The sequence below is a fragment of the Mesoplodon mirus genome, assembly GCF_964341445.2.
Source record: "Mesoplodon mirus genome assembly, chromosome: 4".
Lineage (NCBI taxonomy): Eukaryota > Metazoa > Chordata > Mammalia > Artiodactyla > Ziphiidae > Mesoplodon > Mesoplodon mirus.
The window spans coordinates 160206984-160231510 of record NC_138979.1 but is presented as its reverse complement, the minus strand read 5'-3'; the positions used below and the strand labels follow the sequence as shown (position 1 = coordinate 160231510).

The 24527-nt window shown below is 41.2% G+C and overlaps 3 protein-coding genes across 11 annotated transcripts in view; 1 reads left to right on the top strand and 2 right to left on the bottom strand.

The window, feature by feature from the left end:
- The window catches only part of LIN52 (lin-52 DREAM MuvB core complex component), a 120217-nt gene extending 116521 nt beyond the window's left edge, over nucleotides 1–3696 (bottom strand). For 3 of the 6 annotated variants that reach the window (XM_082617955.1, XM_082617957.1, XM_082617954.1), the window contains exon 1: nucleotides 3508–3696. In XM_082617955.1, coding sequence (XP_082474081.1) covers nucleotides 3508–3538 — 31 coding nt within the window. In that variant the 5' untranslated portion in view covers nucleotides 3539–3696. The remainder of the gene's footprint in view (nucleotides 1–3507) is intronic. The other 3 variants (XR_014293791.1, XM_082617958.1, XM_082617956.1) reach the window with 2 other exon arrangements.
- A 372-nt stretch (nucleotides 3697–4068) lies between these two features.
- Nucleotides 4069–24325, top strand: ALDH6A1 (aldehyde dehydrogenase 6 family member A1). 2 transcript variants are annotated; one of them, XM_082619482.1, is made up of 12 exons: nucleotides 4069–4174; nucleotides 11764–11823; nucleotides 12847–12921; nucleotides 13862–14023; nucleotides 14252–14330; nucleotides 14732–15034; nucleotides 16214–16335; nucleotides 17719–17908; nucleotides 18120–18301; nucleotides 19759–19938; nucleotides 20210–20308; nucleotides 22304–24325. In XM_082619482.1, the coding sequence occupies exons 1-12, from the start codon at nucleotides 4118–4120 to the stop codon at nucleotides 22406–22408; spliced, it is 1614 nt and encodes a 537-aa protein (XP_082475608.1). In that variant the 5' UTR covers nucleotides 4069–4117; the 3' UTR covers nucleotides 22409–24325. The 2 variants fall into 2 exon arrangements, with proteins under 2 accessions (XP_082475608.1, XP_082475609.1); XM_082619483.1 differs by lacking the exon at nucleotides 4069–4174 and adding an exon at nucleotides 4761–4931.
- BBOF1 (basal body orientation factor 1) overlaps nucleotides 20315–24527 on the bottom strand; it is a gene marked incomplete at its 3' end in the record, with an annotated part of 39803 nt that continues 35590 nt past the window's right edge. For 2 of the 3 annotated variants that reach the window (XM_082619477.1, XM_082619481.1), the window contains one exon: nucleotides 20315–20449. In XM_082619477.1, the coding sequence (XP_082475603.1) occupies nucleotides 20438–20449 (12 nt within the window). Of the gene's footprint in view, nucleotides 20450–21512; nucleotides 21569–24527 lie in introns of all 3 variants that reach the window. The other variant, XM_082619476.1, reaches the window with a different exon arrangement.

Sequence of the window (24527 nt, the reverse complement as noted above, 5' to 3'; positions counted from 1 at the left end):
ACTAAGACCTGTCACAACCAAATAAACTAATTTAAAAAAAAAAACGACATTTAACATTTGTTGAGTACATATTGTGTGCTTGGTATACTAATTAGCTGCATAAATTGGTTGATTTAATGATATAAACAGTGGTTCTTAACATTTTCTGGGTAAGCCACATTTTTGAAGATCTGAAAAAAAAAGCTATGGACTCACTCCCCAGAAAACATACATATTTATAAAATTTGTCAACATGTGCTTTTCTCTAAACTAAATTTTTTCCCCAAATATTCTAAGGGACCCCATGTTCATAGCAGGATTATTTACAATAGTCAAGACATGGGAACATCCTAAGTGTCTGTTGATGGATGAAGACACTGTGAAAACACACACACACACACACACACAATGGAATATTATTCGGCCATATATAAATGAGGAAATCCTATCATTTGCAACAACCTGGATGGACCTTGAAGGCATTATGCTAAGTGAAATAAAACAGAGACAGAAAAATACTGTATGATCTCACTTATATGTGCAATCTAAAACAAGTAAACAAGTAAACTCATAGAAAAGAGATCACACTTGTGGTTACCAGAAGTGGGGGGTAAGAAGAGAGGTAATTGGAGGAAAGTGGTCAAAAGGTACAAACTTCCAGTCATAAGGTAAATAAGTACTAGGGGTATAATGATGACTATAGCTAACACTGCTGTATGATATACAGGAAAGTTAAGAGAGCAAATCCTAAGAGTTTTCATCAAGAGGAGAAAAATATTTTTCCTTTATTCTTCTTTCTTTTCTTTTTATTATATCATTATGAGAAGATGGATGTTAGCTGAACCTATATATTTAAGGGAATTTCCAATAGCATTCTAATTGGGAAAGAACTCAACTCTAATAAATTGCCTTAACTAAAGCATCCAAAAATGGCAACCAAACAAACAAACCAAAAAAAGCGTGTGAAACACAAAATGCCAATTTTCAAATTCCCAAGGAATGTTACTGATGGAAAGTTCAACCATGACAAAATAAACTTATTGAGGGTAGGATCCAATAACCAACAAGTGTGACCCTATGATACCACAATCTGGGGCATAACTCAGACTCTACTGTGAGTGTTATTCTCATACATTAAGTAATTAATGGCTTTACTTAGATTTCAATTTTCTCCTTCTCAAAGATGTCCCAGCAATTTTAGCATTAAAAAGAGAAACACTAGGGACTTCCCTGGTGGTCCAGTGGGTAGGACTCCGTGCTCCCAATGCAGGGGGCCCAGGTTCGATCCCTGGTCCAGGGAACTAGATTCCACATGCCGCTGCAACTAAAAGATCCTGCAGGCTGTAACTAAGACCCAGTGCAGCCAAAATAAATAAATAAATATATATTAAAAAAAGAGAAACACTAAATGACCTAAACTTTTTTTCATAGCAAGATAATTTAATGGTGATAATTTTAAATCTTAAAGACAGAAACAGGTGGAACCCTAAAAATAGCAGTGAGAGAGCTAGGCAGTGGAATATTTTAGGATTAAGATACTTATTTAGAAGCTAAATTTAAGTTCAAAGTGCTCAACTTGATTTTGTCAGATTAAAAAGATTACAGGGAGAGGGTGAAGCTCTGTAAAAGATGAGCATGAAAAGTTTTAAAAATCTAGAGTGCACATTGAGTGACAGTGGATATGGCTAAAAGACCAAAGGAAAAAAATACATTTCCAGTATTCTTCCTGGCCAAAGAGAGGAAAAGAAATTGAGAGAAGACAGGGGAAAATCAAACATAAGGAACAAAACTTTAAAATATAAAGACAACTTAGTAATAAGCTAAAAATTTTAATAGCAATTCCTTCTACTTCTATCACTTGGCTGTTTTTTTAAAAAACTGTGGTAAGTTATACATAAAATTTAACATTGTAATCAGTTTTAAGTGTACAGTTCAGTGGCATTAAGTACATTCACATTGTTGTGCAACCATCGTCACCATCCATCACCAGAACTTTTTCACCTTCTCAAACTGAAAGTCTGTACCCATTAAACAATAACTCCCCACTCACTTGGCTGACTTTTTAAATGCCCTTTTTTTTTCCTGAGGGGGAAAAAAGGGGACATTTTAACAAGAGAGCATCCAGGCAAAATAATCTCTTTTAACTCCCAACACCCATAACTTCTTATACAGTATGTACCCGTGCTCAAAAAACTTAAGACTCAGTTAAACTTAAGACTAAGTAATTTATTATTTATGCATATATCTAATCAGTCTTTCAATAAACGTGAATTGAAGGCCTACTGCTTGCCAGGCACTGTGTTAAGCCCTGGGATCCAACTATGAACAAGACAGACTTGGAATTTACAATCTGGTGTGAAAAGGGCAAAGTTAGCATAATAACTATTCTGTCAAGGAAGGTACAGAGAAAGTGAATAATGGTGAAGAAGGGCAACTCCAGATACTGTGTTCTGGGAAAGCCTCGCTGGGAGGTGACATTTAAATGAGACCTGAAACTGCAAAAGTGTTTATGTGTTTGATTAATCTTTTCCTTTCCCAAAGCACCTAGAATAACGCCTTTCATATAGTAGGATCTCAGTATAGCTTTCCTGGCCTCAATTTCCTCATTCCTGAAACGAACTTCCAAGATTCCTTCCAAACACAAAATGCCTTTGCCTGACAGAAAACTAACTATCAGTGAAATGGACGCAGGGATGGGGGTGGTCGAAGCAAGAATTAAGTGAGTTCAGAAATGACTGCAAGATCCTAACCCTAAAGCAGAACGGAGCGCAAAACCCTGTGGGTATACCAAAACCACTCAATTGCTATTTGAGATGACTTGCCTCTTAGACAACATATAAGCAGAAATCGTTCATTCACTCAGCCTTAGGAAACAACACATAAAGCAGAAGCTACAGAGGTTGAGACGTGTGCATGACTACGCTAAAAAGCTCAATTCTCATTTTCCTCGGGACTCTCATTGCGAGGGACCGAGAGTCTCTTCCTTAGCCGCCAGGGCAACGGTCCCAATCTAAGGAGACAGGAGAGAATCACGTTTCTCTTGCGGTTCAATCCCGGGATGAGGTCAGCCACCAACCCTAACAAGCGCTTTAGAGAATCGTTCCGGATGCTCAAAGAGAGGAGAATCGACCCTTCAATGGGGCGCCCGGAGGAGAAAGCTACACTAAGGCGACTCCTTTCCTCAGCAGTATCTCCTCCTCGGCCCTCAGCCTCACCCAAATGGGGCTTTAGCGTACTAAAGCGGACCAGGGCGGAGGACCACGACGACTCTCGTCCTTTTGCCCAGAAAGGGTCCCAAGCGGGTGCCCTCCTCCACCCGCCTGGTACACTGCAGAGAAATTGGGCAACTCCAGAGCCGCTGTGAAGAACCGGCGAGCTGAAGATGCACCCACCTCCCATGGAAAAGAAGTGGAAGGGAAAGGAGAGCCCACGAAAGAAATGTAAGTTCGAGGGGCAGACGGAGAGTGGAAGTTCCCAGGAGAGTACAGAAGGAGGTTGCAGACGAAGGGTCCCTAAACCGGCTCTTACCGTCTGTGGGAGACGCCATCTTCCAACCCATGTCACGTGACGTGGCCAACCGTCGGCGGGAAAGCAAGGATCCATAAGCCACGCCCCCAAAGAGAAACCCTATCCCCAGCACACGGCCTGGTCTAGTTTCCCCGACCCATAGGGCAATGTTTCCATGGCTCCGCCCCCAGTGCTAGCCGTACCCCCTCGCGCAGTGGGTGAGGCGGAGCTACTGCAAAATTCTTGCAGGATCTTATTTACTTTCTTCAGTGGGTGGGGCCGCGGTTGTGCCTGTGACCAATCGCAGTTCTGGGTTCGGGGGCGTCTTCCCCGTGTGCTCAATATAGAGTACCCCAGTCAGGGGCGTCTTCCCTACCTCCGCCAACAGAATTTGTTGAGGTGGGGGGGGAGTGGGCGAGAGCTCTATCACTTCTGACCAATCGCATACCCCCAGGTCTGGGACTGAGGGGCGGAACCAAGAGTTAGGGCGAGTGATTGGCTAGAGGAAATTGTCCTTTCCACCAATGAGGAGGTGCGGCAGGATAGAGGGGAGAGGCCTGGCAGCAGTAGTGCTTGTGGAGAGACTCAGACTGTAGAGGTACGGGGGCCTGAGAAGAGGCGATCGAGAGCCATGGCGGCGGTGGCGGCGGTGGCGGCGGCGGCGGCAATGCGGGCCCGGATCCTGCAGGCGAGTGAGGGTGGCGCCAAGGGGTCGCGAAACTAGAAATTCGGTCCTTTCCGTCCGCTCTCTGAGCCAACCCCTTCATGGCTGACCCTCCTGTGCCCATCGGACCAGTGCGGCCCTGTCCCACACCTTACTCAGTATCCGTCTTCGTTGGATCCAGCCCTGGACTATCACCCCTCTCCCTGTTATTCTTGAGACTCCCTCTTTCTGGCTGTGGTCCACTGTCCTCCTCCAGCCCTGCCCCGCCCCTGCCGACACTCTCTTGCCCTCACCTCTATCGGTCTGCCCACCGTCTTTCCCTTTCACCTCTGCACCAGCCACCTCTATGCCCCAAAATCCCCCTTCTGGTCACCTTTCTTAGCATCCTGCCGGGAGCGTCCAGATCGTTCCCTTCCCCCACCCTTCCCTTCACTGTCTACAGTCCGAGGTAAAGGCGGAGGGAGGAGGCACACGAGGGGTGAGGGTCAGTGAATGAACTTTGAATCTCCTTCTAGAAGTGTACACTAGGTTTTCCCTCAAAGCAGCCATTTGCTGAGCTATTTTCCCCAGCTATGGCTCTTTGTATTTTCCACAGGCTGTGGGCTGTGCCCTTGCTTCCCAAGACTTTCAGTTTAACTTTCTCCCAGCAAAGTTACAGTGTTTATGTTGGCCGTGAATAAGGACACATAGTTAATGCTACCAGTTTGTTCCAAGCATACGCAAAGGACTAAACATCTCTAAAGCACGTGATAGAAAATGGGAGCCAAGGAAGACAAGAAGTGTAAGTTCCAAGTTCCCACCTCCAAGTCAGCTCCTAGCCTGACTCAATTCTGCCCGTGGGGGGGGGGGTGGGGGGATTAGGTCCTCTCTGAAGCCACCCTAAGGATAGGAGCTACAGAAGCTGCATGCCTGAGGCCTGTGATTTACAACTCTGTTCATAGCCTTCCCCCCACCACCACCGCCCCCGCAACCCCCCGTTGTTCACAGCCTTCAAGGACTTAGATTATGAGGCAAGATTTACTACAGGCAACATTCTGGAACCTGCAAGAAACAATTTTGCTTTTCTTACTCATTATATCCAGCCTGGGAACTTCTTCCTCTATATTGCTGGGCTGTTAGATAATATTAGTATTTACCGGGTTTCAGTGAATTCTACTGCAGAGACCATGCATTTTTAAGATTCTTAGCAGAGTCAGCAAAGATTCCTGTTTAAATATGCTATTTAATGGGACAGTGTAGAGAATGGGTTGGAAGCGTTTGTCAAATGATCTGGCTTTCCTCATATGTCTTGATATGATCCTAGTTCTGATTTTCTAGGTTTGTTTGTTTTTTGTTTTTTTGTTTTTTGTTTTTTTGTTTTTTGTTTTTGTAGTAGGGAAACAAAGTTTCCATCCTATAGTTTCCATCACCAACTTCTCCTCAAAATCTTCTACTGAAATTGACTCTTTTCCTTTGCCTCCTCTGCCATCACAAGTCATTGAGAGCCTTAAGAAGCTATTCTGTCCTTTGCATCAAGGAAAAGAATCTCCCTTCCCAAGTACTTTATTTTGGAAATAGACACTATTTTCTGATTCATTTTAAGAAACTTCTGAGTTCACCTGGAAAGAACAGAGATAGTAATTCTAAGTCAACTAGGAGTTACTGTAACATGACACTTTGATAAAGAGTAGTCTAGATTCTGGCAGTCAAGCTATTATGACCCCCATTTAAAGATAAGAAGACTGGTCTTGAAGTGACTCAATGACATTCTTCAGTGATGCAGTGGAAAGAGCACAGGCTGCACAATCATACTTGGGTTCTATTCCAGCACCACCACTTCCTAGTTTTAAGAATATCTGTGAAGATTAGAATTAATGAATATAATGAAGTAAGTTACCTGACGCTAAAGGTCATCCAAAGTCTCCCAACTAGTAACTAATGTGGCTGAGAATTCAGGACTTACATCTTGGCATCTCTTTCTGTGTCAGGCACTGTCCCAAGCTTTGGAAAGGAGAGAGAAGTAAAATACTCACTGAAAACCCCCCTATTGTAATGTGCTAAACAGTAAGAGTGCACACAGTACTGCAGGAACCTAGGGAAAGAGCCCCAAATTCAACCTGTGCAATTCAGGAAAAGCTACCAAAAGGGGTTGATCTGGGTTTAAGTATTGCAAGAGTAGGAGGCCTTTAGCTAGGGGAGAAGAGAGTTCCTGGTAAAGGAAATAGCAAGTATGAAATAAACATCTAGAGAACAAGGAGTTTGGTGTGACTGGACATAGGATAGTTTTTTCAGCAGCAGTACTAATGAGTGTGCCTTGGAAAATGAAGAAAAGAAAGGAGATCTAGGGCTTCCCTGGTGGCGCAGTGGTTGAGAGTCCGCCTGCTGATGCACAGAACATGGGTTCGTGCCCCGGTCCGCGAAGATCCCACATGCCGCGGAGCGGCTGGGCCCGTGAGCCATGGCCACTGAGCCTGCGCGTCCGGAGCCTGTGCTCCGCAATGGGAGAGGCCACAGCAGTGAGAGGCCCGCGTACCGCAAAAAAAAAAAAAAAAGAAAGGAGATCTAACCTTTCAAAACTATATGATAATGTTTTATTATAACAGATGCAGTGCCTTTTATGCCCTCTTGACAGCAGGGAGACTGTGTGCCAGTAACAAAATAAAACTAAGTGACCTAGGGCTTCCCTGGTGGCACAGTGGTTAAGAATCCGCTTGTCAATGCAGGGGACACGGGTTCGATCCTTGGTCCGGGAAAATCCCACATGCCGCAGAGCAACTAAGCCGGTGCGCCACAACTACTGAGCCAGCGCTCTAGAGCCCGTGCTTCACAACAAGTGAAGGCACTGCAATGAGAACCCCCGCACCCACAACGAAGAGTAACCCCCGCTCTCTGCAACTAGAGAAAGCCTGCCTGCAGCAACAAAGACCCAACACAGCCAATAAATAAATAAATAAATAAATAAATATATTTTTAAAAAAGAAAACAAAAAAAAACTAAGTGGCCTAGAATGATCCAGTTGGCTGATCCGTGCATTTTCTGCCCTGTAAGAGAATTTACATGAAACAAAATTAATATCCAACAGTTGCTTGGTGTGTACTCATTCTTTCATTCTGAAGAATATTACTGAGTGCTTACTGTAGTCCAGGAATGGTGCTAGGGGCTTAGGACACAATCATCTAGTGATCTAAGGGAGAGAGACTTAATAATTAAATAAGCTACTATTCCCTAGTGCGACATGAGAAATAGAACAATTCAGGTGTTTTATGAACTTCATAATCAGGTACTTAGCCTAGACCTGAGATTGAGACTTAAAAACTTCCAACTCTGCTACTGCCCCTCTCACTCACAGGAGTTAATCTTGTTTTTTCTACTTCAGAGGAAACAAAAACCATTAGATGAGAACGTCCTCAACTTCCTGCTAGCAAGCCTACAGAACTGACCTGTACCTGTACCTGTACCCAAAGTGATAGGGAGCTAAGGAATAGACGTGAGCCAAGCAAATAGGATGAAACAATTCCAGGCAAGAGGGAGCAGCATGTGCAAGGGCAATGCGAGCACAAAACATGTTCTGAACAGCTGGAGCATAGAGAGAGCAAGGAGGAAAGCGACAAGCTAGGAAACTAGAGAAGTAAAGATACTATGTAGAGTCTTCTAAGCAACATCAAGGTGAGTCTTTATCCCAAGGACAATGGAAAGCCATTGGTAGGTTTTAAACAAAGGAGTGATCTAACCAGGTTTGTGTTTTAGAAAGACCCTCTGGCTATGGAGTGGAAACTAGATTCAGAAGGTTTAAGATTGGAGGCTGGGAGACCTGTTAGGAAACCATTGTTGAAGTCCAGGTGAGAGACAATGATGGTATAGACTTCGGTGAGGGTAGGAGGGGTGGAGAGAAGGGGGTGCATTTCAAAGACTTCTGGGAAGACAGATTGCTAGGACTTGTTTGATTCACTGAGGAGAGAGAGGGAGGAGTTGGGGTGACATTCAAGTTTCTGGTTGCGCAGCTGGGTGGATAGTAGCCCCATTTACTGAAAGGTTGGCTATAGGAAACAGAGCCAGTTGGTGGAAGGAAGATGAGGTCAGCTTTTTCAACATGTACCTAAATAACATCCAAGTAGAGATGTGGTGAAGACAGTTATGTAGGTATTACCTGAAGAGGAAGATTCTGGTGAGGAATTACAGATTTGGGCATCACCAGGATCTAGATAATTAAGCCACTGGAGTTGATGGAATCACCCAAGGAGAGTTCAGGAACTCCTTGTTCAGGAACTCAAGCATTAGAGGCCAGGTATAGGAGACTGAACCAGCATAGAAGGCATAGAAAAAGTGGCCCAAGAAATAGAAAAGATACCAGGGCATCACAGAATACAAGTGGAGAGGGGATTCAGACAGAGGGCATGATTAAATAACTCTCCACCTCTGCTGAGAGGTCAAGTACAAGAAGGACTCGGAAGAGTCCATGGTATGGAGGAAGTCACTGGTATTCAATCATAAAGCTTGGAGTTGATTGAAGAGTTAGTGGAAGATGGGAAGGTAATTGGTATAGAGAACTCTGGCTATTGGATGGAGAGAGGTTTAAGGTACAGGAAAGAAAGGATCATTGATGGAAGTGTCCGAGGCAGGAGGAACAGTTCAGAGCACAGGTGCAGAGATTAGCCTTAGATTACAAGACAGTCACCTCTTCAGTCAGTCCACAGACATTGATTGTGCACCTCTGTCTCCCAGTCACTCTGTCCCTGTGAACCTTGGTAGCTACCTTCTCCACTATAAGAGGAAGAAAGGAAAAAAATGATGGGTATTGGTCAGTTTTGTAGGCTTACTAGTGAGAAGTTGAGGAAGTTCCCATCTGATGGTTCCTGTTTCCTCTGAAGTAGAAAAAATAAGATCAGCTCTTTTTTTTTAATTAAAAAAATTTTAATTGAAATATAGTTGATTTATAATGTTGTACCAATCTCTGCTGTACAGCAAAGTGACTCAGTAATACACATATAGACATTCTTTTTTTAATATTCTTTTCCATTATGGTTTATCACAAGATATTGAATATAGTGCCCTGTGCTATACAGTAGGACCTTGTTGTTTATCCATCCTATATATAATAGTTTACATCTGCAAGATCAGCTCTTAAGAGTGAGAAGGAAAGGAACAGAGTTGAAAATTTTAAGAGAATTGTTAAGTTTTGAAATAGCAAGGAGTGTGAGCAAATAAGTATTTATAGTAATAACAACATGTAATGAGCACCAACTACTTGCTAGCTATTTTTCATACCTGGACAAGCTTGATTACAGTAACTCTGTAAGGTAGGTAAACAAGATTCAGTGCCTGCCCTCGTGGAATTTATAGTCTTTGGGGTAACAAACAAGTAACTAGGCCATTACAACACAGACAGATAACCTCTTAGGGGAAATATTGGCTGCTATGGAGTACAAAAAAGGACAGCTAACCAAGTCTGGGGTAGGGGACAGTCAGGCAATATAAGCTGCCCAGTGGACCTTTCTTTTGTTCACTAGATATTTACTGAACACCTACTGTGTAGCAGGTACTGTGTGGGTATTGGGAACGTGACTATAAGTAAGACATGGTAGTCTCCAGCAGAGTGTTGATGGTTTGAAATAGCTTTTGTGGGGACTGGGAGAGGAAGCAGACCAGGCATTTGGAAGGACTGTCTGCTGGCCCAAAGGACCAGCACCCTTTCCTCTGGACAGTGCTGCAGGCACACAAACAAATTCTTGTACTTTATGCAGCCCTAAACTCTTTGGTTAACATGATTTCTCTTCAGACAAGGTAATAGATTATTAGATTGCAGCTTCCTTTTACAACCCAGTCTTGACTATTTTAGTTTGCTCACTTTGATTAGACTTCAGTATTTCTTAAATCAACTTGCATAGCATATATACAAACTATTTTTTTTTAGAGAGTGACTTTATTGTAACTGATTCCCCCGACCCCTGCCATTTGCTGATTAAATCCTACTACCTGTATAACACATTCTTTTCCTATTAGGTACATGTGGCTTTTTTTTTTTTTTAATTTATTTTTGGCTGCATTGGATCTTCGTTGCTGTGCGCCAGCTTTCTCTAGTTGTGGCGAGCGGGGCCTACTTTTTGTTGCGGTGCGCGGGCTTCTCATTGCAATGTCTTCTCTTGTTGCGGAGCAGGGGCTCTAGGCGTGCGGGCTTCCGTAGCTGTGGAGCATGCGCTCAGTAGTTGTGGCTTGTGGGCTCTAGAGTGCAGGCTCAGTAGTTGTGGCACACGGGCTTGGTTACTTCGCGGCATGTGGGATCTTCCCAGACCAGGGCTCGAACCTGTGTCCTCTGCATTGGCAGGCAGATTCTTAACCACTGCGCCACCAGGGAAGCCCACATGTGGCATTTTAAAAAACAGCTTTATTGAAATAAAATTGACCTAAAATAAACTGTACATATTTTAAAGTGTATAATTTTTTTTATTTGTTTGTTTTTTATTTTTGGCTGTGTTGGGTCTTCGTTGTTGCGCTTGGGCTTTCTCTAGTTGTGGTGAACGGGGGCTACTCTTCGTTGCAGTGTGTGGGCTTCTCATTGCAGTGGCTTCTCTTGTTGCGGAGCATGGGCTCTAGGCGTGCAGGCTTCAGTAGTTGTGGCACTCAGGCTCAGTAGTAGTGGCTCGTGGGCTCTAGAGTGCAGGCTCAGTAGTTGTGGTGCACGGGCTTAGTTGCTCCACGGCATGTGGGATCTTCGCGGGCTAGGGATTGAACTCGTGTCCTCTGCATTGGCAGGTGGATCCTTAACCACTGCGCCACCAGGGAAGCCCTAAAGTGTATAATTTGATGTTTTAATATTTGTATACACCTGTGAAGACATCACAGTCAAGATAGTGAACATATTAATTGCCCCAAAACGTTTCTTTCTTACCCCCTCCTCTTTTCCTCCTCCGTCATCTCTAGGTAACCACTCATCTGCTTTCTGACATTACCTTTTACATTTTCTAGTTTTATATAAATGGAATCATACCGTATGTACTCTTTTTAAGTCTTAACTTCTTTCACTCAGTATAATTACTATAGTTATCCATGTTGTATATATCAATAGTCGATTCCTTTTTATTGCTGAGTAGTATTCCAACATACGGATATACCATACTAGTTTCCCTATTCACCCATCCACTTGTGGACATTTGCATTGTTCCCAAATTTTAGGCTGTTACCGATAAATTTACCATGAACATTCATGTTTTAAGTATTTGTGTGGGCATATTATACATACATTTGACACTTGGTTATATACTATCTTATATTCAGCACCTATTGTATTAGACACCATCCTAAGTGTTTTCTTATTTTTAGATTTATGGTGACTACATGTACCAGGCCAAAAATTAGAAAAATATGGTCTAATGACAAAAAAATATTTTTTTAACCAGGACTGTCCTGGAAATTGAGCACATGATCATTATGGTTTATTGTTCTCTCATAGTTTGCTGTGTCTCATAGTCTCACAACTTTTCTCTTTAAAGACTGTATGACCCTTGAAAGCAAACACCAAGTCCTTTTTCATATACCCACAGTAACTAGTATAATGTTAAGCATATAGTAGCCATTCACTAAATTTTTAATAAATTTCTGCTCTCATTTATCAAAATAACCATTCTTTTACCTCCCAGGTTTCTTCCAAGGTGAACTCCAGTTGGCACCCAGCATCCTCCTTCTCTTCATCTTCAGTGGTGAGTTTATTTGGTAATAAAGGCTGACTTCTGAGAAGGAATCCAGTATAATTTGGGGGTATTCCCATTTATCTTCTTTACATAATTATGATCAGTTTATCTGAAATTTTCTATCTTGGTTTTCTTATCTCATATTATGTCTACTATGTTGTAAGCACTTACAATATTGCACAGTGGTCTTTATGATTATGATTTTTAATGGCTATATAATATTCTATCAAGTAGATATAGCCTGAATTAACTAATAATTTTTCCAGATAACATTTAGACTTATTCTGTTTTTCAATATTATAAAACAAACATTTATTTATGTAGTTTTCTTCTTTCCCTTCTGAATTAGGATTACTGTGTCAAAAGATACATTTTCTTGGCTTCTAGAGGTTTTCTTGACCCTGCCAGAAAGGTTGTCTTCTTTACAACCTTTAGAGTTGTTTTTACAGACCTACTGTCTATCAGCCATTTGCAGTAACGAAACCTGATATATAAGGACTGGTGCTCAAAATCCTGTTTATATAGAAGCATGCACATACTGTAACATAGTAATCTTTCACCTTTTTTGGCCCACAGACCACTTTGAAAATTTAATGAAAACAAGCTACTTCTCAGAAAAACTACACAGATAGAAATGTCTTTTAAAATCTTTTGATCATAAAGGTAATGCATGCTCATGGTAATGTGACAGAAAGTCAGCTGGGCCAGGACGTCCTAATAGCTAATCTTTGTTAACACAAAGTCTACTGCTTTTTTAGTATAAGCTTCTCGGTGAGCTATGTTTACTCGTGAAGTTCCACTGTGTGATTAGCAGGGAATTTCCCATTTACAGAGAGATCACAGTATTGAGAGGCTCTGCCCCATATTAATAAGCACTATAGACAAGTATATTGTATATCTCTTTCCTAGTGCTAACATTTCTAGAGGGCAGAAAATTCAGTTATCAACCCCAATTCCTTTTCTCTTTGTGAAAGAGAGAAATAAAGCAACTAACTAATACAAAGTTTTGTGGTGTGTTTTTTTTTTCCCCAGCCAACTGTAAAGCTTTTCATTGATGGGAAATTTATTGAATCCAAAAGTGACAAATGGATGGACATCCACAACCCCGTAAGCAAAGCTGCTTTGGGACTTAAACTTAACTAGCCTAGAATTCTGGGAACATGGTGGGAAAATAGGGACCAGGGTGTCTATTGTGAAGCACATGGCACTGCCCCTGTGACTATATGAAAAATGAAGAAGGTGGGGCAGGGACAAAAGATGATGTGCTGCTTTTTTTTTTTTTAAAAAGATTTATTTATTATTTGTTTATTTATTTTATTTATTTTTGGCTACATCGGGTCTTAGTTGCAGCACGCGGGATCTTCGTTGAGGCATGTGGGATCTTTGTTGCAGCCTGCGGGCTTTTCTCTAGTTATGGCTCACAGGCTCCAGGGCACGTGAGCTCTGTAATTGTGGTGTGTGGGTTCCAGAGCACATGGGCTCTGTAGTTTGTGGTGGTGCAGGCTCTCTAGTTGAGGGGCGCGAGCTCAGTAGTTGCGGTACACAGGCCTAGTTGCCCTGCCACATGTGGGATCTTAGTTCCCTGACCAGGGATCGAACCTGTGTCCCCTGCATTGTAAGGCAGTTTTTTTTTTCAATTTATTTATTTTATTTCTTTAGTTTTGGCTGCATTGAGTCTTCGTTGCTGCATGCGGGCTTTCTCTAGCTGCAGCGAGCGGGGGCTACCCTTCGTTGATGTGCGTGGGCTTCTCATTGCAGTGGTTTCTCTTGTCACGGAGCACAGGCTCTAGGCGTGCAGGCTTCGGTAGTTGTGGCACGTGGGCTCAGTAGTTGTGGCTCACGGGCTCTAGAGCGCAGGCTCAGTGGTTGTGGTGCATGGGCTTCATTGCTCTGCGGCATGTGGGATCTTCCCGGACCAGGGATCGAGCCTGTCCCCCCTGCAATGGCAGGCAGATTCTTAACCACTGCACCACCAGGCAAGCCCTAAGGCAGATTCTTTACCAGTGGACCACCAAAGAAGTCCCTGATGTGCTGCTTTCTCCACCAGGCCACCAATGAGGTCATTGGTCGGGTCCCTCAAGCCACCAAGGCTGAAATGGATGCAGCAGTTTCTTCCTGCAAACGTGCTTTTCCCGCATGGGCAGACACTTCAATATTAAGCCGTCAGCAGGTCCTGCTCCGCTATCAACAACTCATTAAAGAAAACTTGGTAAGAAATCTGAATGGTATAATTTTCCAAACTGTTGCCTAGGGGATACTTGTCACTCTCATAGAGGCCCTTTTAGCTGCTCTCCCTAACTGTACAATACAGAGAGACATAGATCATGGCTCTCTCCCTCATAGTACTTCTCCCTGACTTTTATTCTTTTTTGGCTGCCTGAGAACTAACAGGAGGCACATCCTTGCATTGGTTTCTATTTGTGTGTTTTCTCTCTAGAAAGAAATTGCCAGGTTAATCACGCTGGAACAAGGGAAGACCCTAGCAGATGCCGAAGGAGATGTATTTCGAGGCCTTCGTAAGCAGGGATTCCTCATGGGGAGTTCAGGGACATTGGGAAGAAGCAAAGGAAAATGAGAGGCAAAGACCCCAGATGGGGGATTGCTTCTTCCTTTATGTAGATTTTGCTATCCCATGATATCTTTTTTAAGACTTGTGGGAAATGACAGTACTCAGGTATCTGTGGGATTGGTTTACTTCATTCATTATTTTACTCAAATGATCTTCCAAATGGTATATGCATTGCACTGTCTCTTTCCCATTCAGATAATCTCACTTTATGCAACCCCTTCACATGGCAAGTCCGTGTTTCTTCTCTCTGTCGTTGGTCTTGCCACTCAGGGCTGACTAGAGCATGACAAAACTAAGTAGTGCACAGTGTGGAGAGTTGGTGGCCCAACTGCTTCTTCTCTGTTCCAGAGGTGGTTGAGCATGCCTGCAGTGTGACATCCCTCATGCTGGGAGAGACCATGCCATCCATCACCAAAGACATGGACCTTTATTCCTACCGTCTGCCTCTGGGTGTGTGTGCAGGCATTGCTCCGTTCAATTTTCCTGCCATGATCCCCCTTTGGATGTTTCCCATGGCCATGGTATGTGGAAATACCTTCCTAATGAAACCATCAGAGCGAGTCCCTGGAGCAACAATACTTCTTGCCAAGTTGCTTCAGGACTCTGGTGCCCCTGACGGAACACTGAATGTCATCCATGGACAGCATGAAGGTAACTGCCCCTCTGTACATGGCACTTAATCTGGATACCAAAAAATCAAGGTGTTGAGTCAGTGATGGGGTGTTTTAGGATGAAGAACCTAGGGATGAAGGGATTTACTAGTAGTAACCTCCATGTTTGAAGATAATGTTTGTTGATTGTTTTGCCACCTCTGTGCTAAGGTAACTAACTGGGGAGTAGCGGTGCTTCTTGCCCTACAGACTACATTAGGACAAAGAAATATGGTTAGGGCAAGATACAGATGAGATTAAAGAGAAGTTTTCATTTCAATATTGAGAGAATTTATAAGGTTATTTAACTCAGACTTTATAGATTTCAGAGGTACTGAAGTCCTTCTGATTCATATAATAATAGCTAACACTTAAAAAGTGCTTCTGTGTTTCAAGCACTGTTCCTAATGCCTTCTATATATTTGTTCCTAATGCCTTCTATATATTATCTCATTTAGTCTTTACAACAACCCTTTTACAACAACCCTTTGAGGTAGGTACTATTATTTTCCCATTTTACAGATAAGAAAATTGAGGCATAATGAAATTAAGTGATTTGCCCAAAGTCACGTTGCTAGAAACTGTCAAAGTCGGGATGCGTATACTTAAAAAGGCTGGCCCTAGTTTTTACTTTTAAATACTATGCTCTATTGAGTCTCACATGAGGGCACAGTAGTATCTGAGAGTCCCAGTATAAGTGACAGTTGAGGAAATATCACATTCGTAAAGGACAAAAGGAAGAGTTGAGTATTGAAAGGCTATTATTTTGGAGGAAAACAGGAGTTGTAGCCTTCAGAGTTAGATTTAAAGTAGAAATTCTGGACTAGCAAGTGGGAAAAATAAAGAGAAGAGGTTAAATAAGATTTGTAGTTTAAAGAATTTAAGAGAGGAACTTCCCTGGCGGTCCAGTGGTTAAGACTCCTCGCTTCCACTGCAGGGGGCGCAGGTTAGATCCGTGGTTAGGGAACTAAAATCCCACTAGCGGTGGAGCATGGCCAAAAAAATAAAAAATAAAGAATTTAAGAGAACAAGGACAGAACTCCAAAATGGGAATCCAGGGTAGAAAAACAAAAGTATGAAAACTTCTCATTCATAACAGTGAGAATGGGGAAAAGTTACTTTGCTGAGAATCCCACAGCCCTTTTTTCCTTTGTGGTAATCATTTATTTTCTTCTTAAAGCTGTAAACTTTATTTGCGATCATCCTGATATCAAAGCAATCAGCTTTGTGGGATCCAACCAGGCCGGAGAGTACATCTTTGAGAGAGGGTCAAGACATGGCAAGAGAGTTCAAGCCAATATGGTAACTTCTTACTCCTTTTCCCCCCAAATTCTGTTATATGTATTAAAATTACCTAGAAAAAGCCCCTCAGCAGAGGGGCCACTCATCCCACTCTAATGTCAGTGTTTCTTTATTCACAATTCATCCTGGTTGTCTTCCCTTTAACCACGAACAGTGTGATGAGTTTTATTCTCTGTCACTTTAATTACCTTTTAACTTAACCAGGTAATCTTGGTGATAAAGTCACATTTCTCCTTAAGAATGATATTCATATTCTTTGGGCTTCAGCATTAACTGCCAAATTCTGCTTCTGGCCCTGTTTCTTCCTTCATACCATTCTTCCAGCTAGACCCTATCCTTCCTGCCTTTAAGGCATATCCTAACTACTAATGTCAAAGATATGATTTTCCCTAAGAGCCCAGACTATTTAAGGCTCTGGAAAGAGCCAGATATCCCTGTATGGTATATGAGTGTGGTTTACTTGGCTGCATAGTTTTGCTGTTCCTTAGTGACTAGCTCCTCGCCAAATACTTGGCAATTCTTTGATACTAAATATAATGTCCAGTTGCTACTTTCTTACCCTTCTACTAATGTTGCAAAAAGGATAGCCATCTATGTACAGGCTTGGAGACTGTTCATGATATGCCCATTTGTTTCTTTTCATGGCTGGATGTGTTTTGGCCAATTTGATTTATGCCCCTCCCAGTTCACTACATATTTCTTGAATGTATTCTGTGTCTAACATTATACTATGTGTAATGGGATACAGTTAAGTAGCAGACAAGGTATCTATTTATGTACTCAACTATAGCTGTATCTGGAAACATGTGGAAATGACCATATGTCAGTCCTACATAGAAGTTTATGAGGCTGTGTATCTAGAAGCAAGCCAATTGGGGGAATTTCTTTCCGGAAATTGTGTATCAGGAGGCCTACCTCCTATTTTGCCTTTCACCTGGCTACTGGCAGCTCTATGTTTACATTGCTCTTCATATAACTGGAACCTCTGACAAACAACAAATTCTTTCCTAGCTAACTTAGGAAAGAGAAGGGAGTTCTCCTTGGCTCCTGGATGCAGTGTTTAGCCTGTCAATTTGACCGAACGTGATTGAGGCAGTGTTTTTTTGTTTTTTTGGGGGGGGGGGCATTTGATAATGGTTTTGATCTAAATAAACACCTATCAGCTTTTCAGCTAGGAAGTGAAGCAAAAGTAACCTGGAAACTTACTCAGTGTTACCAGTACTTCAGCAATATCAAAATGATAATAAATCTATTTTCAAAGCAACACAGGATAAATTCTTGAGTCCTTTCCTTAAATTCTCATCTGAAATCTCAGGTTCTTTAATTTCTTAGCCAAATTGTATTTTGCCAAGGAAGATTCATGTACTTTCTGTATTTCCTTAGGGAGCCAAAAACCATGGGGTAGTCATGCCAGATGCCAATAAGGAAAATACTCTGAACCAGCTCGTTGGGGCAGCATTTGGAGCCGCTGGTCAGCGCTGCATGGCTCTCTCAACAGCGATCCTTGTGGGAGAAGCTAAGAAGTGGCTGCCAGAGCTGGTAGAGCGTGCCAAAAAGCTGAGAGTCAATGCAGGTAACCAGTTATCTGCCTGGCTTCTTTAGACTTTGCATCTGTGGCACTAAGCTCTTGATTTTTGCATTGGCCTTGTCCAGTGGGAGCAATCATGTTTATTCTTACCATTGTCTCTCTTTGTACTGTACTACTTGTCATTTGGATTCATCTTTATTTAGCACGCATAATTTATGTTAATGAAGACCTTAAATACTTCTGTGTTGTTCTACAGGAGACCAGCCTGGAGCTGATCTTGGCCCTCTGATCACCCCCCAGGCAAAAGAGCGAGTCTGCAATCTGATTGGTAGTGGAACAAAGGAAGGAGCTTCCATCCTTCTTGACGGGCGAAATATTAAAGTCAAAGGTTATGAAAATGGGAACTTTGTTGGGCCAACCATCATCTCAAATGTCAAGGTGAACAACTCTGGATTATTTATTTTGCAAATATATAATTTTGCGAAATTAGTTAAAGGCACCTCATTCCTCTAATATATAAATGAAGACATTTAATGACTAGAGACCTCATCTCTTGCCAGAATTACTCAGTTATTTTATCTCAAGTCTGAATGAGTCTCCCCTCCTGACTTCCAACCTCTTTCCACTATACCAATGGTTGGATAAGTTTCCATTAAAAGCTAAAGAGTAAATTTTTTTGGCTTTGCAGGGATAAATAGTCTCTGTCACAACTACTCAACTCAGCCATTAACATGGTGTGGTTGTATTCCAATAAAACTTTATTTATGGACACAACTACTCAACTCAGCCATTAACATGGTGTGGTGGTATTCCAATAAAACTTTATTTATGGACAATGGAATTTGAATTTCATACAGTTTTAGGTGTCATGATTGATTTTTTTCAACCATTTAAAAATTGTAGAAACCATTCTTTGCTTGTGGGCTGTACAAAAACTGGCAGCAAGCCACTCCAGCTCACGGGCCATTATTTTGCCAGTTCCTATCTTACATTATAATTCTTACTTGTTTAACGTTAATTTCTTCTTCCCTCTCCTTCTTACTGCCTAGCTTATAGCTACTGCAGTGTCTCCATCAATATATCAGCCCCCAATAGTTATTGAATACCTACATCTTCACCAGAAAGTGACAAAAGAAAAAGAATTGGTGTCAGTTTTTATTTATCAAAACTGAAAGTTGCTCAGCTAAAATGGCAATGACTCCTCGATGACTATATTGAGGAGTTTTTTTGAAATTCAGATATCCCCACTAATCCTATTATAGTCCTGAATAGTCAAGAGCTGAATCTAAGTGTAGTAGAAATTATGAGATTTCTTGCCACAGAGTCATTGAGGAAAAATCCACTTATCAGCAACAAACACAGCTGACAAGCTGCAGTGGTAAAAGATGTTTTCAATGTTTAATGTGACCTGATACCAAAATAAAAATGTACAGACTCATTTGAGAGGCAAAGGAACAAATGAGAATAGATTGTTTATGTTGCAGAAAACTTAGCACAGGATTTCTTTAAGTAGAAAAATTCTCCTGTGGTGTTTTTAATATATATTTGATTTATTTAAAAAATGAATTTTCAAGTAGGTTTTCAGTAAGATAACAATTGGATAAACAAGTAATACAGGCATAAAACAGGAAGCTAGTGATGGGTCATGAGACCTAAAAATACAGTGCTTAAAGAAAAGGAGTGTAGTTATATAGTTATAGTAATAGAATTTCAAGTTATTTATGATTGGTAGCTTGGAAGATGGAACACAGCAAGAAAGGACTTTTTTTTATAGGTGATTTAAAATGAAAAGAGATTATTACTAACATAAAAGCTGTTCATTAAGCAAGTGGGTAATAAAGTACCAAATAAGCAAAAAATACTGACTTCTTTTCTGCTACCATCACTCCTGGCAGCCAAATATGACCTGTTACAAAGAGGAGATTTTTGGCCCAGTCCTTGTAGTTCTGGAAACAGACACTTTGGATGAAGCCATCAAGATCGTAAATGACAACCCATATGGGAATGGAACTGCCATCTTCACCACCAATGGAGCCACTGCTCGGAAATATTCCCACCTGGTAGATGTCGGACAGGTTTGTGAACAGAATTCTTAGGATATTCTTGTAGCCATTTACTGTTTCCTATGTAAGGGGAGAAGGTAAACAGCGATCAGTCACTGCCCCTCTGATCTCCCTCAGTGCCCCATTTCTTCCTCAGGAATAAAAGCTCATGGGATGCAGGATCGGGTGGAAGGTGGGTAGTTAAAAGTGGTCTCTCTGATGCCAAGCATTTGGGCTTCTAAATGGAAAGTTCCTTTGTTTGAGTGTTTTTCTTAGTATTTGATGTGGATTTGTTCTGCTTTAGGTCGGGGTGAATGTGCCCATTCCAGTGCCTTTGCCAATGTTCTCATTCACTGGCTCTCGAGCTTCCTTCAGGGGAGACACCAATTTCTATGGCAAACAGGTGACTTTACGTTTAAAAAAAATATTTTTCCTCTAAGAAACTTTCTTGAACATATTCGGGAACAAGGAATCTGCAAGGAAGGGCCTTCCAGCAGCTTCTGTGAGGTGATATGTTGTTCAGCACTGCTTGTCAGTAGTTTCTCTAGAAAAGATATAAAAGTTAACAAAACTTTGCCAATTCCTGAATAACTCAAGGCAACAGAGTTTTTGGGAAAGAGCATGAGTAAATCCAAGCCTTTGTATATGTCCTCTCCCCTGCCTGTGACCCTCTCTTCCTGTATCCCCCCTTTCTCCCCCCTTTTCATCTGACCATTAACCCCCAGTTTAAAGTGTGGACTTCTCCAGAAAATCACCCCTGACCACCACCATCCCCTTCAGTGTTGAGTTGGGTATGTCCTCATGTGCTCTCACTGCACACCTTGCTCCTGAAATAGTTACTCATTTACTGAACATTTTATTGAGCACATTCTGTATATTAAACACTGTTCTATAATGAAAATGCTAGAAATGCAGCACCAAACAAAAAATAAATAAATAGAGCAGATCTGGAACCAAACTACCACTATTATCACATCCTTCAACTGGTGCACATATCCTAAAGCAAGAACAGGCATGGCATGTCCAAACAGCAGAAATGGGCTGGAGCACAGTGAGTGAGTAAGGAAGATAGTGGCAAGAGATGAGGTTAGAGAGGTAGGCAGAGGCAAGTCATGTAGTAGGACTATTTAAGCCATGTTAAGAAGACCTCATCACACTGTAATTATTATTTACTTACCTGCAGAACGTGGCACAGAGCAAGTACCCAAATACGTGTTGGACAAATGGGCTAGTGAAAGTTCTTTGTAGTCCCACAGAAATACAGCCATTTTGGGACCTTCAGTAAAAAATTACTTGTTTTCTATACAGGTCTCCCTTTTATAGGTTAATAATAAATTAACAGTGGAATTACCCAGCAGGCTATGACAGTGTAGCCAGCTGGTTAAGAAACACTGTTTGTTTGGAGGTGGATTATCCAGTTTGTGCATTAGTCACAGCTTTTGTAAAATTGACTAGTTTGATATTATTAAAAATTTCTTTCAAGGGAAGCAGAGTAAAACTCTTGCTTAAAATAGTTTGTCAGTTTGGGAGTTTTTTTCCTCCTATGTCTTTGTTTAATTACTGTAAGTTACTCTGGTGAGTGAGGCTTCTTAGAGTAAAAGACTGACCTTATATACAGTTTGAAGTCTTAAATCCTTAGGTACTTAAATTGCTATTTTGCATTCTGGAAAGAAGACATAAAAGTATCATTCTTACATAATAAAATGTAAACTTCAGTTGTATCTTATATTGAAAGTATGTAATAATCTCTAAAGTTGTTTTCACTATATTAACATTGCCCAGATTTGTCTAATAATTCTAGAAGAGTATTTTAATCAAGCTGGTGTGTTTTTTTCTAACAATATCCTTCTAGCTTGCTAGTAATTTTATGTGTTAGATCTGCAGTCTATTCTCTTTTACTCAAGCCTATTCTTTTTTTTTTTTTTTTCTTTTTGCGGTATGCGGGCCTCTCACTGTTGTGGCCTCTCCCGTTGCGGAGCACAGGCTGCGGACGCGCAGGCCCAGCGGCCATGGCTCACGGGCCCAGCCGCTCCGCGGCATATGGGATCCTCCCAGACCGGGGCACGAACCCGTATCCCCTGCATCGGCAGGCGGACTCAACCACTGCGCCACCAGGGAGGCCCTCAAGCCTATTCTTATAAAATAAATACAAGTTTAACAGTTTACCTTGTTCAATTTTTCCATTTAGATGTGCCAGGTAATATGCTAAATGTTTTACATAGATTATCTCATGAGCAATATATTTAATTTTGGTTGCACCTATTCCTCCAGTAGGAACGTGAATAGCATTTCATAGCACCTCCTTCAAAAGTGATTAAAAGAGGAATCATGAAACCCCCGGGCATATATGATAACTCTCTCTTTCTCTCTTTTTTTTTTCTTTCTTTGTTCTCTTTAGGGCATCCAGTTCTACACTCAGCTAAAAACTGTCACTTCACAGTGGAAAGAAGAAGATGCTTCTCTTTCCTCACCTGCTGTAGTCATGCCTACCATGGGCCGTTAGAAACAAGTTTGTTCTGGACTCAGTCCATCCTGAGTAATTGCCCTTTATTCTTGACCAACTCCAACCACCAACTTTGCTCAGATCAGATCCCTGGGATTGGAATACTATGTAACTAAAATCTTTCACAGGACCATTATCCCCTGTTAAGTAGCTAATAGGGAGACTCCTAGTGTAATTCTGAAACCAGATTTTCACTTGCTCTTCATAATTTTATTTTTGAGGTCACTGTTCTAACTGTGAAATGCTTCTCTGGAATAAGAGCTTAGACCTGATTTCTAAAAATTCTCCCCTTTTCTGATAACTTGAAGGAAGGGAACATTAGTGTGTGTAAAGACGATCTTCCAAGGAAAAGGATTTCTTGTATGGGGAAATAGGTCAAAAATAATTCACCCTTTGGTTGATCGTCAAACACAACCCCACATAAATGCCAGTGGGTGAGGCCTCTCTGCAAAGCTCTGCTGAGCCTCTCATTTATCCCACACCACACAAGATATAATCCATCTCTACTTATCCCACAGATGTGACAACTGCTTCTGTCTTTTCTGCTGAATGCCACTTTGTCCTAGTGACTCATGACCACTAATTCTATCATTGTCACTGTTCTTGCTTCTTAAAACCACTTCCCAAGGATACCTCAGTATGCATTGGATAAATCAACTTTTTGTGGTGTGTGCCAAGCGTTAAATTTCAGGGTTTGCTTCAGCAATCAATTAATGCTTCAGTCATTAATTCAGATGCCAACAGGATTTTTTTAGAAAACTATTTCAAAAGTTGTATCAGGCCCAGAAATCAAGGGGTATTCCAACCATGAAAGTGAGTAAGACTTTTTATTTATTTATTTATTTTTTTGATGCTTAACAGGATCTCATGTTTATTGAGAAGTGATTAATGGGAAAAAGAAAGGCAATGCCCTTTCCTCACTGGCTGAATAAGAAACTGAAGAAACATTCACTACATGTTTTACAATATTTTTCTCTTCCAAAATGCATTTCTGTAAACAAGTTTTAACCACTGTTCTTAGCTTTGAAATCAAATTAATGCTGAACTTAATCAGTATAATGTATAAGAACAGAACATTTCTTAGGACTCCTAGTACTTTACTTTGAGTAACAAAGGGTCAGAGAAAATGAACCACCCTTAAAGATACAGCCTTTGGGTGATACTGTTAAATTCTACAAGACAAAAATTCTTCCTAAAAATGTTCTTCCAGTTTGGAAGGGAAAAACCAAATTCCTACTTTCTGGGGTGGAGGCTCAAAACCTTCAGACTCAAGTGTTCTCCAAGTATGAGCAAGACTATTGCCTAAAGTAAGACTAACCTGATATTACTTGTCAAATTTTTTATATTCTTTCCTCTTGCCTGCATTTCTCATTTGTGATACGTTTTAATGAAAGAACCCTAATGTAAAGTAATTGACTGGGGCCTAAGAAATTTCAAAGCTTTCCATGTGTGAAGTAGTCAAAGAAATGCTTTGACAGATTCTTCTGCTACCACTAATTCAACTGTCTTTATGCTTTTTGCTTCTTTGCTATAGCTCAACTTTAAGTCAGAACAGAAATTTATGTGCTAAACAGAATAGATTCTGTCTTTTTGCTCTACCATGCCAGTTGAATCCTGTCTTTCTGATATGGTCTTCACGCATTGAACTAGGAGAAGGCTTCTCATTTCTGATAGAGTAGTCTCTGGTCCTCAGCCAGATGACATAGGTCATTTATTTTTCTGCTTCCTCATTAGTTACATAGATAATGCTAACCTATTCCATGGGGGTTATTTAATGAATTAAGGATGGTAAAAACCTTGAAAATGTTTGTGCACTCTGTGGATTTTAGGCTTATTACTACCACCTGTTGGATAGAATGTCAAAATCTTTAATCACTTAAGGTGATTGAACTTTAATAAAATACATTTATGACCTTCCTGGCGCTTTTTTTTTTTTTTGGATTTGCCTGCCTAAAGGTGAGGCAATAGAAATTTATAATTTCATAATAGAATGCCTCTTGTTTTATCTCTTATCACAGCTGACAACTGGTAGTAATATTTAATCCAGTCCAACAACTACAGGCTGGGTTGAATAAAAGGTCATACTGTCTAAATTCCAAGTGGAATTAAATATAATCAC

What these genes read in the sequence shown, in the direction of transcription:
- ALDH6A1 (XM_082619482.1), top strand. Translation starts at nt 4,118, where the DNA reads ATGGCGGCGGTGGCGGCGGTGGCGGCGGCGGCGGCAATGCGGGCCCGG. An exon ending in CATCCATGGACAGCATGAAG is followed by an intron (nt 15,035 to 16,213) that starts GTAACTGCCCCT and finishes TTCTTCTTAAAG; the next exon opens with CTGTAAACTTTATTTGCGAT. An exon ending in CCATCATCTCAAATGTCAAG is followed by an intron (nt 18,302 to 19,758) that starts GTGAACAACTCT and finishes CACTCCTGGCAG; the next exon opens with CCAAATATGACCTGTTACAA.